The sequence below is a fragment of the Sesamum indicum genome, linkage group LG3 (assembly GCF_026168435.1).
Source record: "Sesamum indicum cultivar Baizhima isolate 11 linkage group LG3, ASM2616843v1, whole genome shotgun sequence".
In the NCBI taxonomy this organism is placed as follows: domain Eukaryota; kingdom Viridiplantae; phylum Streptophyta; class Magnoliopsida; order Lamiales; family Pedaliaceae; genus Sesamum; species Sesamum indicum.
Window position 1 is genome coordinate 15,529,790 of NC_142659.1, and position 15,860 is coordinate 15,545,649.

The 15,860-nt window shown below is 37.0% G+C and overlaps 5 protein-coding genes across 5 annotated transcripts; 2 read left to right on the forward strand and 3 right to left on the reverse strand.

Annotated features, from left to right (window-relative positions):
• Positions 1-249: 249 nt before the first annotated feature.
• On the reverse strand, positions 250-2,617 carry LOC105157642 (uncharacterized). Its single transcript, XM_011074063.3, has 3 exons — positions 1,685-2,617; positions 1,009-1,194; positions 250-811 (listed from the first exon to the last, which is right to left on the reverse strand). Exons 1-3 carry the CDS (start codon positions 2,147-2,149, stop codon positions 530-532), a joined length of 933 nt encoding a protein of 310 aa, XP_011072365.1. The 5' UTR covers positions 2,150-2,617; the 3' UTR covers positions 250-529.
• A 3,621-nt stretch (positions 2,618-6,238) lies between these two features.
• Positions 6,239-7,102, forward strand: LOC110011732 (uncharacterized). Its single transcript, XM_020692786.2, has 2 exons — positions 6,239-6,605; positions 6,698-7,102. Exons 1-2 carry the CDS (start codon positions 6,468-6,470, stop codon positions 6,842-6,844), a joined length of 285 nt encoding a protein of 94 aa, XP_020548445.1. The 5' UTR covers positions 6,239-6,467; the 3' UTR covers positions 6,845-7,102.
• A 538-nt stretch (positions 7,103-7,640) lies between these two features.
• On the reverse strand, positions 7,641-9,625 carry LOC105157645 (hydroxyphenylpyruvate reductase). The gene is made up of 2 exons (XM_020692623.2): positions 9,001-9,625; positions 7,641-8,420 (listed from the first exon to the last, which is right to left on the reverse strand). Exons 1-2 carry the CDS (start codon positions 9,424-9,426, stop codon positions 7,902-7,904), a joined length of 945 nt encoding a protein of 314 aa, XP_020548282.1. The 5' UTR covers positions 9,427-9,625; the 3' UTR covers positions 7,641-7,901.
• A 224-nt stretch (positions 9,626-9,849) lies between these two features.
• LOC105157644 (hydroxyphenylpyruvate reductase) lies at positions 9,850-12,326 on the reverse strand. The gene is made up of 2 exons (XM_011074068.3): positions 11,734-12,326; positions 9,850-10,641 (listed from the first exon to the last, which is right to left on the reverse strand). The coding sequence occupies exons 1-2, from the start codon at positions 12,301-12,303 to the stop codon at positions 10,126-10,128; spliced, it is 1,086 nt and encodes a 361-aa protein (XP_011072370.1). The 5' UTR covers positions 12,304-12,326; the 3' UTR covers positions 9,850-10,125.
• A 1,398-nt stretch (positions 12,327-13,724) lies between these two features.
• On the forward strand, positions 13,725-15,808 carry LOC105157830 (rho guanine nucleotide exchange factor 8). Its single transcript, XM_020692191.2, has 6 exons — positions 13,725-13,841; positions 14,048-14,202; positions 14,285-14,359; positions 14,450-14,722; positions 14,842-15,162; positions 15,249-15,808. Exons 1-6 carry the CDS (start codon positions 13,727-13,729, stop codon positions 15,615-15,617), a joined length of 1,308 nt encoding a protein of 435 aa, XP_020547850.2. The 5' UTR covers positions 13,725-13,726; the 3' UTR covers positions 15,618-15,808.
• Positions 15,809-15,860: the final 52 nt, after the last annotated feature.

Below are 15,860 nucleotides of genomic sequence, written 5' to 3' on the forward strand. Positions count from 1 at the left end.
ATGACAAATTCAATGCACTTAATTTATAATTGAAGTACAATTTTAAAAAATTTACAAGATTTGATTTTAATTAAAAAAAATGAGCTGATATTCGAGAACTGTGGAACTCTTGTAGATTTTAACTTTTTTTCTTCTTTTTATAAGAAGAGATGTAACTAATTCAATCAAATAATTGGAAATAAATTTTTATTAAAAAGAGAGGATGTCAATTCATGCGATTATCATAGTTAGGGAAAGCTTAAGACAAAATTACCAAAATTATTACATTGAAAAGGTATAATGATGTACCAAAGAGAAAATTATTGTTCAAAGTTGTCCAACACTGATACGCATCTCACATAAATTACAACAGGATCTTCACAAATTCTTTACAAACTCACCGCTTTATTACCACATCTCTCAAACTGGAAAAACTCCCATCTCTCGGGAAGATAATTCTTACAGAAACTGCAGCTTTGGACAAGTAGTTTCACAATATGGTTCAGAGAAATCAAGAACTACATGTTCACCTCACCATGTAGTACTAATTTCAGCTGTAAGTGCAAGAATCCTTCTTAAATTTGATGGGCTTGTTGCTGGTCGAGTCGATGACCAACGAGCAGGAAACTCTTCTATGATGCTTTGTTCTAACCAGTTTCCCCACCACATCTCCTCTGGATCGGATTTCAAACTCCAACGTCAATGGAACCTGAACAGCATTGTTGCTGGAAACGACTAGGTTTGATCCAGCCCCATATAAGGGAACTTTGGTTCCTTCTATGTGAACTAACACATTCTTGCGACTTTTACGATGTTGGTAATATTTCTTCAGCTGCAGCAGAAATGAGGAAAAGAATACATGTCACTGCAGTTTCAGAAACCGACAGAGACAAAACATAGAAGAGCAGAATCATTGCGTTTACAACGTTCATGGTGTTTTAAGCAACAATTTATCACGTTAATGTGGTCTTGATAAATGATGCAGAACTTTGAACACGCAACAAGAAAATGAAGGGCCTTGTGGATTACCTGTCCCGTTGCGACAACAACATCCGAATAGATGAGATTGACAGGCGTCGCACTAACATGAATACCATAGAATGTAGCGGGATTGTACACACTAATCCTCAAAGATCCATTCACGTTCAACATCTTCGTTGGAACACCAGTGAAGTCTGCGCCCGAACCTAAGTAAAGGTTGTTGACCGTCAAGCTCTGCAGACAACATTGGAGTCTTGAGTTTCACTGAAATTATATTAGTTAAAAGGAGGCAAGCTATCTGTTAAATAAAACATCGTCATTGTTTGTTTAAAAGGACTGGACGAATGCCGGTTTGCTTTCAATTGTTCTATAGGGTAACAATTAACAGAAGCTTTACCCTCCAATTTAAGGCATTATGCTACAACCTTTGTGTTTGAATTACGGCTGAGACAACCCTGCTCTGTCACAATTTTCACACAATTCTCAACCTAGAAGGGCATCCACACAATTACGCCTTGATAATTATTGCAACCCAAAGATAACCAGATTCACCAACAGAGTATTGTGTGGAATTAGGACTGCTCAACACTGCAGAAACCATAACAACCAGCAGACAATAACCTTAACTTCCTACCTCTTTCACATTCAGACAATTTCCTCCAAATAAACAGAACAAATAATTAAATATCACAAAAACAACAAGATCAGAGGAAACAGAGGTTACCTTAACAGCAACTTCTGCCTTGTAAGGCCTGCCAGCACCCCATATGATCAAGCAAAACACCGTAAACAGCACGATAAACCCACAAAGCGCCATCAAAGCCTGGCACCGCCGCGTAAACGCCTTATCATCATCAAACTCATCATAATTCCCCTCTTCTACAATCACATTGCACTCAGGCCACCCTTTATCATTTCTCTTCCGGCCACCCTTTCGCCCTGAGGATGACCGGAATATGCCGGAGAATCGGCTGGCGGAGGAATTCCGGGAGTGGCGGCCGAACGAGGGGTGCGAAGGGGACTCCATTGGGCTGTTGAAATTGGGAGTTGCATGCATGGAAGAGGACTTGTCGCCATCATGAGAATCCCTTGAAGGGCTCTGTACATAATATACAGGCCTCTTCGGAGACCTTGAGGGCGACGATGGGGCTAAACTGGTTATATCAGATTCTGATTTTGTGTGCAGCATTTCTACTACTGTTCTTCAAGATTTTCACAGCAAGAATTCCGATAAAGACGATAAATTCTCACTGAATTTCTGCACTTTTTTCAGTTCACAGAGTCCCAAATCAAGCCAAGAAAGACACAAAAAGTGCAAAGACAAGAACTTTCTCACAGTAAATCCTCAGGAAATGCAAATATTCACACAACACAATCAAGAACTTGACTTCATCAGCTCTTAAAACAACAGCTCCAAAAGCTTAATTCCAGCTATTTTTCAGTTTGTGTGTGTGTGTGTAACAGCTGAAATTGAAATGCAATCAACAAAAGAACAGTCCCATGTGATAAAACTGAAGAATCAACAAGTAACTAACTTGGGCTCCTCACAGAAAAGGTCTAAAAGGGGACAATTGAGCAGAACTGTCAGTGTGTGTAGAACTGTGCATGAGACAGATGATGAACTGGTTCTGTGGTGATGATAGCAAGTAGAAGAAAGGGCAGCCAAAATTGACACCTATTAAATAAAACCGAGGCTTACTCCAAGCCTGTGCATGGTTCTTGCTTTGGTTTGGGAGTGAGTGTCGGCAGCCAGCGGTCGCTGTCACAAGTGGTGGGTGGCGGATGTCTTTTCTGATTCTTAAGTGTAATTAAAAGTTGGAATTTTGACAAGTGACCAAATCATAGTTTCTTTAATTCTCAGTTGTTTGCTGCTCAACATGTTTTCATTTTGACATTAGTCGAAATTATATCATACAATATACGAATTCTTTTAATTCAAATCGAATTAGTTGAATTTAAATTTATTATATATAATAAATATAATATATTTATTATGTGACTAATATATAAATTAAAAAAAAATTAATTATATAATAAATATATTATATTTATTTTATAATTAATTTGATCCAATTAAATTTAAATTCAATCAAAATTGACCCACCTCACAATTATGCATATTCACAAATGATTTAGTTGGATTTTTGAATTTTCTTGTCGGTCGAGTGGTGAATATTCAAGACATTGTAGTTTCAAATGCAATCTTTTGGAAACTTGGGATTTTACCCTTTTTGGTGTAATTTTAGTTTGATGGTTGAAAATATGAATTTTATATGTTTGTAGGTTGGAAAAAACTTTAGTTAATTAATTATAGAGTAAGTGTATTGTAATTGGTTATTTTTTTTAAAATTATACACTTATTACATTATAAATGTAATACACTTGCTATATAATTGATTTTAGGTTCAATCAAACTCAATTTGAATTAAAATTTCCTGTATATAAGTTATGAGACATGTATTTCAACAATCATGCTTTTGTTGAAGTCTGAACTCATAATAAATTTAGATAATTTATATGTTTCGATCACTATTACAGATCAGGACATGCTCTTAGAATTATAAACCGCTTATAGGAGTATTTAGATTACCCACCCACATAATTTTCACATTAGTACAGTAAAATGAACAGGCAATCATCTATCTAAAAAGTGGTCCATTCTTGTCAGTTGAGCCAACAAAAATACATAATATTGTCTTAAAAGACAACATTTAAACACTATCAAAGATTAGTTAACAAATCTCTAGTATAATATTGTGACGTCTCTCTCAAATTGTGGCATGAAAATAGTGTATTTTGTCTATTCTCAATAAGAATTCAATGATTCAAACATATAAATTAGTTATTTATCATTACAAGTAAGTGGGCAGGGAGTGCAACATTTTGGGATGCTAATAGTGTTTTGGTGGGTGGGATTCCAATGATTGAAGTTGGTTTGGTGTTGCCATTTTAACTCTTGCTATATTCAATTACATTTTCAAGCAAATTGCCATAAGATGACTTTAGATTATATTAATTCAAGGGATAATTACATTGTTCTCATCTAAATTTCAATATAATTATACAAAGTTATTTATAATTTAAAAAATTACATCTAAGTTTGATAATATTTATTTTTATCTAATAAGTAAATTTATCTATAAATAAAATTTTATTGAATTTGTTGATTAGTAAAAAAAATAAATAAATAAGAATTCATATTTATCTCAACTAACTTATTGTAGACCAAACAAATTTGTTATTACGAAACTATATTTGTACATCTTCACACGCTAATGCATATGAGGAAGTAAAATATCAATTTTATAAAGGTAGTTTGATCAGAAAAAAATTTATTTAACCTATAATAAGTGTAATAAATTAATCATTATAAATATAAATTTTTATTCAATTTTTTTTTTAACATTAGCAAATTCGTTGAATTTTAACTAACAAAAAAATTTATAAAAACGAACATCAAAAGTACTAGATGTAATTTTTCAAACTATTAAATATTTGTATGTAATTACACCAAACTTTAAAAAAAAAAAAAAATCTGTACCACTATCCCTTAATTCAATTAACAGAACTCATTGCTCTAATATCATTAGGGTTCTTTTTTGGGGACAAAGTTTAGAAAATAACATATACCTGTTAAAAGTTCTATTTTATACTATGGGTCTGGCTTCACTATGGGCCATTCCCAAGCCCAAGATATACTTGAGGATGGACCTGGTAGGCTAGTCCAATTTAAGCTGGTACTGCACCTTATAAACCTCAATGGATGATACTCAAATAATTAACAAGCCTCAAATATATTGGGCCTAGCTAAATTGTGTGAATCAATGGAATGGAGAAGTCCAATAAGAATCTGGTTCGAAATTGAACGCTAAGTTAGGATCAAGAATATCATCATCCAGTTGATTGAATCGATATCACTCTCCTCTCCTCCCCTCCTTGAAGAGAAGAGAGTCCTGGATTTGAACCCAGATCATCCCAACCCTCCAACTTTGTACTAAAATAAAAATAATAATAAAAGTTAAGACCAAAAATACTGTGGCTAGTTCCATTCCAATGGTAGATTGGATTTTTTAATATAATTCTTCAATTTCTATTGCATCTTCTATCCTGTTTCATATATATGCAAAATATTTTTTTAAATAAAAGTTGATCATGTAATCGTTATATACGGGACACATTCATTGTCTTCATAGTTGACTATGAATGCACTTCTCATTCATTCTACAATAAAAATATATACAGAGTATAATATTAACAGCTATATTTCTTGATTTTTTATGCTCTTTAAAGATATCAAATGATTTGATCATCGGACCACCTTATTTACTATAGTGTAGGTTGGAACCACGTAGTAATAGAAAAGATTATCATAAGGAGAAGTTGGTTGATTCATCTTCAACTCTAATTTTCTTACACACACATATAATGTATGAGGTAGTAATAATTCTACATCGTGGATTCAATAAATGATGAGTGAGAACTGATAAGAATCTCAATGATTGTTCTCCAATTATTGATGAGTGTAAATCAATTGAATTTACTTTTTTTAAAAAAAAATTGGTATATGATTTCCGTTTTTAGTAAGTTACAAAGTAAATTGAGGGCTCATCCAAAATACACCAAACATTTGTTCTTGCTGATAAGGTTTATACATTCTTATGATTTTCTATACTATATTTAATATCTTTTATATTAGTAGGTGCACAATGGATATTTTAATTCAACCCTATAATGATATCCATGTCATAATTGTTGTCGTTGTCATCATCATCTTTTTCTCTTTCTTTTTGGACTATAAAATCAACTCCTTCCTCGCATAATTCTTATCGAAATTAAGTATTTGTCGAATCAAATCAATCATAAAGCAAACATAATATACTTATTAATATGATTAGTTATTTTTTTAATTGTACATCAACCAGATGACAAGTTTATTGTATTTTCGATAGAATAATTCAAATTTAATCAAATCTAATTTGAATTAGAATAGTGCCTCCACTCTCTTTCTCCCTCTCTTTCAACGATTAGTGAGACTTTTCTGCTTTTGGTAAAGATGCTTGGCATAGTTGGTTTTTCCCAAATTCTGGTTTCTTGGTACAAGCAATTTCATGTAAATTGAAGGCAGGAGTGATTTAAGGCCTCACCAGCTTTATCCTTAGCATCGATATCCTCTTAGAGTGACGTAGAAATGAGTGTCCCGACATAGAATAAGGTTGAAAAGTCCTTAAAGTGAGGAGAAAAAGGACATTAAAGAATTGGACTTTGTGCCCACCTCAAGAATCCCACATCAAATGACTCCTCTACACATGGAAGACACCTATATTGCACACCCCTTATAGATATGCTTACAAGGCCTCATGTAGATGGTGACTAAGCTGAATCTATATCTCTTTCTTGCACATTCTGGTATTCTATCATCATTGTTGTCTTCTTAGTGAAAGAGCAACAAGAACAGGAGAAATTCCTTTCTATGCTGTCAAGATTTCTGCTTTAGATACAGGAAAAAGATGCTGGAAGGGAAAGCTTTGATAGAGGATACTGATATGCCATTGAAGATGCAGATCCAAGCAATGGCGTGTGCTTCTCAAGCTCTGGATCTGTATGATGTTTTGGACTGCAAATCCATTGCTGCCCACATCAAGAAGGTGACAGACAGCACTAACTCTTTCACTGTTTCTATGAAATTTCAAGGTTTTTTTTCTTATGATTTGCAGTCCCTTTTTACTATTATTGGCAGGAATTTGACAAAAGATATGGAAATGGATGGCAGTGTGTGGTTGGATCTAACTTTGGGTGCTTTTTCACTCACACTAAAGGGAGTTTCATATATTTCACACTGGAGACACTCAACTTTCTCATCTTCAAAGGTGCTGCTTATTCTTGATGAAATAGCTAGTTGAGAAGGATTTGAAGATTGGGAACAGAGAGGGTGCAGTTCAGAAGGGATGTTTCCTTGGGTTTTTCACTTTGAGATCGTATGTTAGGACTGTAAAAAAAGTGAAGAGAAAATGGTGTAAGAGGAACTCCTTTTAATGTTTCCTATGTAAGTTTAGGCTGTACAGGAACAATGTACTGCTAAGCTTTGTCTATGAGTAAATCATCCGAGGGATGTCAAGAATGAAGTTCAACTGAGGTTCAATAATCACCAAACTCTTTCCCAACTTACAGATTACTATTACAATGTTACAGTCCTGTAGTTATAAATCCCGACGACTACTTACCACTAACATTGGACCTAAGATTCTTTTGTAGATGATTGAGACTATATACACAATGTCTTGGCCAAAAGAAGGTCAAGTCTGACTCAGAAATTGCCCAATTTGCAATCAGAAACTGTGGAAAATTTTATCAAGAAAACAAGCTAAATGCACTGGGGCCTGAGTCAAGAATATCTATGTAAGCAACAACTTCAAGAAAGCGACTTCCAGAGTCCTCCCTACTTTTCTGGAGCCTCTAAATAAAAAATAAAGTTGCAGCACAGGACACTCCGTGAATTCTGCATATAAACTACTTAATAAACCGTTTCTATTGCTGTCGACTGGCAAAACAATAGAAATTCTTGTAGTGTTTTGTGCTGCACATGGGCAACTAATTGCATTGTCAGGAGAAATCTAAAATATTAGTGTTAGGACATCCTCCAACGGCTTCTAACCCAACATTTAACTATAAAAGTAAACCTATGACCAACGATAAAATAAGTTTGAAATTATAATGTAGGATCACATTGTTCATCGAACTAAACATGCATTTCGATCTGTGATGACAGATAGTGATGATCATTGCTGATAAGTGCTTATCATAAGAACAATAACGAGTGTTTGCAGCAAGAATCGACTACTGAAATAACAAGGGAAACAGTTTTACCTACAAATTCTACTACACAATCTACCACACAATAGGTGCAGCTGAGAAACAGTCCCTGGGAAACCCCCACACCAATATCAAATAACTGGAGTTGGCAGTGGTTTGCCCGAAAAATGCGCATCTAGGGCTTGAACAACGAGGTCTGCCAACACCTTGCGAGTTTCAACCGTGCTGGCGCCCACATGAGGTGAGAGGACAACATTATCAAGCCCAAGAAGTTGAGTTGGTGCTTCCGGCTCATTTTCCAGCACATCTAGCCCAGCTCCTCCCAACCGGCCTTCAGCAAGTGCAGAAATCAACTCAGCTTCATCTATGTGGGAGCCTCTTGCAATGTTAACAACAACTCCATTTTTACCCAATGCATCAATGACATCCCGGTTGACAATGTGGCGAGTTTCGTGTGTTAATGCACATGCTATGATAAGAATTTGAGAGTCCGAAGCCAAGTCAACAACAGATGTATAGTATTTGTATCTTGAATTTGGTTTTTGGGAACGAGAGTGGTAACCGATTGAACAGCCAAAAGCTTCAGCTCTCTTAGCTATGGCAGAGCCAATCCTGCCCAATCCAATGATCCCCACTGCTTTGCCACTGAACTGAAGAAAGATAATGAAAGATGAGCAGTGACGATTGACGGCAACAAGGATCAGAATACTATGAAAACTTGCATCCATGTAACTCAAAAAACAGGATAATTTATCCAAGAAAAACTTGACATGATACACGGATTAAGCATATCAAGCCCGATGAAAGTTCCTCATTTCAGACAATCTTTTCTTTCTAAAAAACAGAGAACTTGTTGTTCTGAACAGACAGGAAATCATGAAAAGCTAAATTCAACTTCCTTTTAGAGAAAAGAAATCAATAAAAGGGATAGTTATATTTACGCCCCCAGTCCTATGGTCTATTTATAGAAATTATTTTTGACTTTTGTATAATTACAAAAATTATTCTTAACAGTAAAAAATAGGAGTTTTTTGTGTAATGATACTAACCTTTTTAGGGGTGGGTAATTTTTTTAAAAAGTATTAATAATTTGTATAAACGATAATGATAATTTAGTAGGTATATGTATAATTATTTTAAAAATAAGAATAATTTGTGTAAACAACACAAGTAATTAAGAGGCGCAAATGAAATTATCCTTAATAAAATAGATGACCAAAATAGTTTCACCTTTGTCGTCAACTTGAAGTCAACGTTCTTCCACTCACTCCTCCTTACATATTGATCCGCCTCACAAATCCGCCGCATCGTCGCCAATGTCAGCAAAATCGCCATGTCCGCCACCTCGTCCGTCAGAGCATCTGGAGTGTAGGTTACTGTTATGCCCCTCTCCCTGCACTTGTCCAAATCAATTTTGTCGAGGCCGGAGCTGTGACTCGCGACGATCTCCAGAAGCGGCAGCAAGTCAATCATCTCAGCATCGGGGCCTTGCGCGCCGTTCGCCACCACCGCCCTGATGGAGTTAGAGTGTTTCCGGAGGAACTCGCGGCGGAGATGCGGCGGCTCTTGCCAGAATTTGAAGAGGATGTATCGTTTGGAGAGCTCCTGCTGGATGTAGGCCGAGAGCGGGCGGATTAGGAGAACTGAAGCTTCCATTTTCCGCTGAGAATCAAACTGTTAAAACTAGAATATGAACATGGGAAAATCAATTCAGATTTTTAGCAGTGTTTTCTTCTCAAGTAAAAAAAGAAAAGAAGAGAAAATTGCAATTTTTAGTTTTCAAATATAGGGTTGTTTATAGTATTAGTTTTAACCTTTTTGAAATACTCAATACTAATTCTATATTTTAAAAAAATATTACAAAATTAATTTCACCTCAAGAAATTTGCAACGTGAGGGACTAACTTTGTATGATAAAAATCCGTCTTGTTATGAAGGTAATAAACTAATATAAACTAATCCGTCTTGTATGATAACACTCGAACAACGCCAGCTATAAATGCAACTTTATGGCGTCACTATATTAACATTAATATATTATATGGCGTCACTAGCCGGATAAAATAGTAGAAAATGACGTCTCAAAATCGAAGCCAGGTGCATAAATTTATCAACGTATATTACATCATCTGTTCACAGGATGCTTTTATGAATGTACAAGAACTGGGACTAGGGAGGCAGTAAATGGTTGAAGGTCTCTTCACACCATAGATATGAAATTATCATTGTTGTTTTCAAGTTCAATGAGGCAAAAATTTCATCATTAATACTCGAAAGGTCTCTAACAACTGTTATATCAAACATGAGGTCTTCTGAATGAATAGGATCCATAGTTTTCAAGCTGTCACAACATAATCAAACGACAGGAGTCAATAGCGGCTTGTTGGCAAAGTGCGCCTCCAAATTCCTGAGAACAAGGTCAGCCATGTCCTTGCGTGTTTCAACTGTGCCGCTCCCTACGTGAGGCAATAGGACAACATTCTCAAGGCCAAAGAGTTGCTCCGGCACTTCAGGCTCCTTTTCGAACACATCAAGTCCAGCACCACCAAGACGACCCTCCACAAGAGCTGAGACTAATTCGGGTTCATCGACATGGGGTCCCCTTCCAATGTTGATGAGAACTCCACTTGGACCCAATGCATCCATCACTTCTCGATTCACAATATGTGTTGTTTCAGGCGTTAGTGCACATGCTACAACTAGGATGTCACAGTTTGAAGCCAATTCCACAACGCTGCCATAGTATTTGTAGTTTGTATTTTTTTGGGATCTTGAGTAGTAACTGATGGGACAGTCAAATGCCTCTGCTCGCTTAGCAACGGCTAATCCAATTCTGCCCAATCCTATGATACCAACTCTTTTGCCACTGAACTGCAAGAAAAAATAGACGAGTTGAATTGAGGGAGTGAGACAAATGATTTCAGGTTTTGGAGAGGATACAACAAATATTCCAAGCATCAGTAAGACCCAAACAAAACACATGTCCAATTAATTGAATATGAATAACATGATTCATTCAGCAAAAAACTCCCATAAGATTACCACTGTATCCATCAGTACACATGCCAAAATGGAAAATGTCAAAGTGCATGGGTGTTGAGACTTCCATGCACAACCAGGGTCTTTTTCCTTGATGCTTAAAGCAATTCAATGGGACATAATTGCTATTTATATTATTACTAATCGAACCTTGTAAATGGAATTTACATCTCTTCGCAATTTCATTGACAATTTTGCAACCTCCCCAAATGTCTGAACACATATCCAAAATGCTACATTTGGCTAGTTGCAGAAGTTCTACCATCCAGATTGAAGACCAGAATAATGGCAAAAGAAAGTCAACTAGGGGAAGCACATAACTAAAGAGTTAACATTAGAGAACTCAAATATGCTTCTAAAGCCTTCTTGAAGTGTATCCTCCAGATGGGATCTTTCCTTAAAGAATTCCTAATACATGCAAAACAGGGGAGAAAAAGATATAGTATTGGAAGTAAATTTCAAAAGGGAATGGCATGAACACATCAACAACCTACGAAACAATGAACATGACACTCAAAAGAATTGGCAAAGGAAAATTAAACTACTAGAACGGTCATCAAAACTGCTAAGAAGAGATATTCAACCTTCAGCTCAGGTAAAAAGACCAAAAAACAATCCTTCATCCTTAAATCATCATCCAAAGCAGTAACAGAAAATTCTAAAGGAAAACTGCAATATTTATCCTCACGCAAATAACAAAAGCCCTTAATTTTGGAGGAAAGAGACTCAAATCAATATTCCCACATCCTCATATAGTGCTTAAGTTTAAGCTAAGCAAAACTGACGTCAAACAAACCCAAATTGAACACTTGGATTATCTCACATTAGCATTCCCCAAATTATTGAAGTATTTAAACTGCCCAAATTAAATGCACATATACCAAAGTCAAAAATGAAATGAGAAACAATGGCTGGAGATCATACCTTAGAAGTGAGCTTGAAGTCACCAAATTTCCACTCCCCTCTCCTCACATACTTATCACATTCACAAATCCTCCTCAGAACCGCCAGCATCAACCCGATTGCCAAATCCGCCACATCATCAGTCAGCACATCGGGAGTGTTGGTAACCCTAATCCCCTTCTCCTTACACTTGGTCAGGTCAATCTTATCCAATCCCACACTAAAACTCGAAACTATTTCCAGCTTCGGCAGCGCCTCAATCAGCTTGGCGTCGGCCCCCGCGGTGGCGTTCCCAACCACGGCGCGGATCGACTGGGCGTGCTGAGTCAGGAACTCACTCGGACGCGGCTGCTTCCAGTATCTAAAAAGGTTGAACCGCTTGTTGAGCTCTTCCTCTAAGTAGTTGTTCATCGGACACATCATCAGAACCCCAATGGCCTCCATTCTGGCGGCGAGCGTGCAGCGGAGGTGGTTGAGAATTTGAGGTGAGAAGGGAAGAGGAGGGATTGATTGATTAATACAGTGAAGTGGGTGGGTGAAGGAGAACGATGGACGGCTGAGATGGGGCCGGCGCGCGATTGTGGCTAGCATTTGATCGATGGAATCTGCGGTTGATTGGATGTTTTGTATTAAATTATTTTTTCAGTTCAATCATGAGCTAATTAATATCTTGAAAATTGCATCTTCAACTAAATTATTTTACATCATAACCTCTTAATTAATTAATTTTTCAATTAATTTAAACACCTAAATATTATTATATTTTTTTTAAAGGATAAAAGATTTTATACCAAGAAAGTTTTCATGCATAAATCAAACAGCAAGACTTGGAAACAAGCCTATCAAACAACCAAAAATGCTACTACTTTTAGGAAATGTGAGTGTGAGAGGGAGACAGACTAATAAGGTTATTTTTAGTGAATTACGAGACTTGCAGTGTTGAGACATCACAATCATTCGGTAATGTCGAATTTGCATAAACGAAGGGTGGTGATGATGAGGGTTCCGAACCCCCTAATGAAATTTCTGATCAGTGGCCTAAGTAAGCCTAAACAAAACAAAGAGATACAAAGACCAGAAGGGGAGTAACATCATTCCCTTCTGTTAATTTGTCAAAACTCATCCCCTCACTTGTCCCAATTCTTACATTTCTTTCTCTAACATGCACCCTACGTTCCTCTGAGGTTCCATGTTTCAAGATAACTAAGGAAAAAACAGATCCAAAACACAAATCCACATCAAAACAGTTCTTGTCATCTCTCCATAATTCTTGGAAGGAAATCAAAAGAGAAAGAAAAAAGAATCATTTCATTTGTCCATTTATGCCATTTCTACCCTCACCGTTGGCATGATCAGTTCTCTCCCATTTTCACATCCACAGCAACTCACATCTCTGCTCGAATCATAACAACGTGAATTGATGATTCGAGCTCCTAAAGAAGGAGGATGTACGAAGGTGTATGATCGTGGAGAGCCACGGCTCGATGTCTCCTGATGATTACAATAGGGTGACGTCGAGAAGCAATGCATCCGTTCCATTAGAACAGCCAAGAAACGGATCTGTGCTGAACCGGACGGAAATCATGTCCCGGATGGCAAACGACGGAAATATGGCCAGCCCTATTGGAAAAGATAGGCAACATGCAGGCAAATACAGGATCATATCTGTTTCTTACAATTATTTCAATTCTTGCAATGTTTCTCATGTGATTAATGCACGCAGCTTCATCGATACTGATGTAGAGTTTTTCAGGTTGCATGGTTTTCCCTTGTCTGTCTGTGTGAAGACACTGTAGCATTTGTCAAGGTTTATAGGTCTTTCCTATCATGACATGGGGTGTTTGGTCTAAATGTTCTCATGTTTCTTTTTTTTTTTTTCCTAAAGATTTGGTAACTTGAGCATGAAAATATGAAAAACGGAGTTGAAGAAAATTGAATCTGATTCCATGTTTTCGCCCTGTTTACGTATCTTTTGTATTGATGGATTCATATGTTTTCTTGCTGTAATGTAGATATGGAATTGATGAAGGAAAAGTTTGCAAAGTTGCTTCTGGGTGAGGATATGTCGGGTGGGGGAAAAGGTGTTTCGTCGGCTTTGGCATTGTCGAATGCAATTACAAATTTAGCAGGTATGATCTGTTTTGACAGTTAGCAGACAGAATCACCTCAAGAATGTGAAATCTAGTTGTCCTTATCAACCTCTTATGTCTTGAAAGGAATCCTTTGCTCAGTTTGTTTCTTTATGTAGTTTTTGACAGATACTGATGTATCATGCAAGAATTCTGCCTTGGTTTTTGTCTGAAATGTCTCTGTTGTTTGCTCTACATGAATGCAGCCTCTGCATTTGGAGAGCAAAAGAGACTAGAGCCGATGGCTGTAGAGACCAAAGCAAGGTGGAGAAAAGAGATTGATTGGCTCTTATCTGTCACTGATCACATCGTTGAATTAGTTCCTTCCAGACAAAAGGCCAAGGATGGAAGTACTATGGAGGTAAATCCCTCTCTCTCTCTCTCTCTCTCTCTCTCATTCTGTCTCTCTTATCGATCTTTCTAACACATTGCATGTTTGCCAGATTATGGTGACAAGGCAGCGGAATGATCTTCTCATGAACATTCCTGCATTACGCAAGCTAGACGGAATGCTACTTGTTAGACCTGATTTTCCCTTGATTCTTGATTCATTTTTGGCTTTTGGTGGCTCAATTTGATGTCATTCTCGATGTCTTAACTGTGAACAGGATTGTTTGGACAACTTCAAAGACCAACATGAGTTCTACTACACAAAATCAAAGGATGATGACGATTCCAAGAAAGGAAAAGCGAGAAATGATGATAAGTGGTGGATTCCAACTCCTAAGGTTCCCCCAAATGGTCTGTCTGATGCTTCAAGAAAATGGTTGCAATATCAAAAGGATTCAGTCACCCAAGTACTAAAAGCAGCTATGGCAATAAATGCTCAGGTCCTTACAGAAATGGAAATCCCAGAAAACTACATTGAAGCTCTCCCTAAGGTATGAGGAAATTAACCAGAAAAGCATTTCAGGTTGTAGTATCTGTTACTACAACAGAAGTTCAGAGGTGTTCTAGGTTTTCTTTATCTCTTGTCTTATGTTTTTTCTTCTTGTAATAGAATGGAAGAGCAAGCCTGGGTGACTTAATATACAAGAGCATGACAGAAGAGTTCTTCGATCCAGACTGTTTGCTTTCTGCATTAGACTTATCAACGGAGCATAAAATACTCGACCTCAAGAACAGGATTGAGGCATCAGTGGTGATCTGGAAAAGGAAAATGAATGCAAAAGATACCAAGTCTTCTTGGAGTTCAGCTGTGAGTTTTGAGAAGAGAGAACTCTTGGAAGACAGAGCAGAAACGATCTTGCTAATTCTCAAGCATCGTTTCCCTGGGATTCCCCAGTCTGATCTAGACATCAGCAAAATCCAATACAACCGAGTAAGAAGTCTTTACCTTGTCGTTCAATTGAATCTTTAGATGCTAGATTCTATAAAAGGAGTTCTTTATCCTTCTTGATCTTGAAGGATGTGGGGCACGCGATTCTGGAGAGCTATTCAAGAATTATAGAGAGCCTGGCGTTCACCGTTTTGTCAAGAATAGAGGACGTTATGCATGCTGATTCTCTTGCTAGAAGTTCAGAACAAAAGAGGAACCAGACAAAAGAACGGCCAGCTAAAGAAGACCCGGAACACGTGAATCCAGCTGAGACACCTACGTCAAAGACGTTGCTGGACTTCATGGGGTGGAATTTGGACCAGGGAGAAACAGAAACAGTAAAAGATTCGAAGAATGATCTAAACAAACCAGCTAACATCGTCACAAACAAGAAGATATCCTACATAGAGAAGCTAGAGAACTTAGGTGGTCTAAGAAGCCCAACAGCACGCCACTAATGTTATTCCATTCCTGCAGAACAACGTTAAGACAAGGAATGCTAACAGACGGAATTCGCCGAGTGTGAAGCTCAGCAGTTGATGTATATACACGAAAATGGTGAAAACGTAGAGTTTTTTTTTTCTTTATTCTTTTCTTCTTTAAAATCAAAGTTGTAGTTCTCTTTTTGTAAATAGGAAGAATTGGTAGATTGCATCCAAGAAGTCATACTAATGACTGGTGTTTATTATCAGAGCTATGTA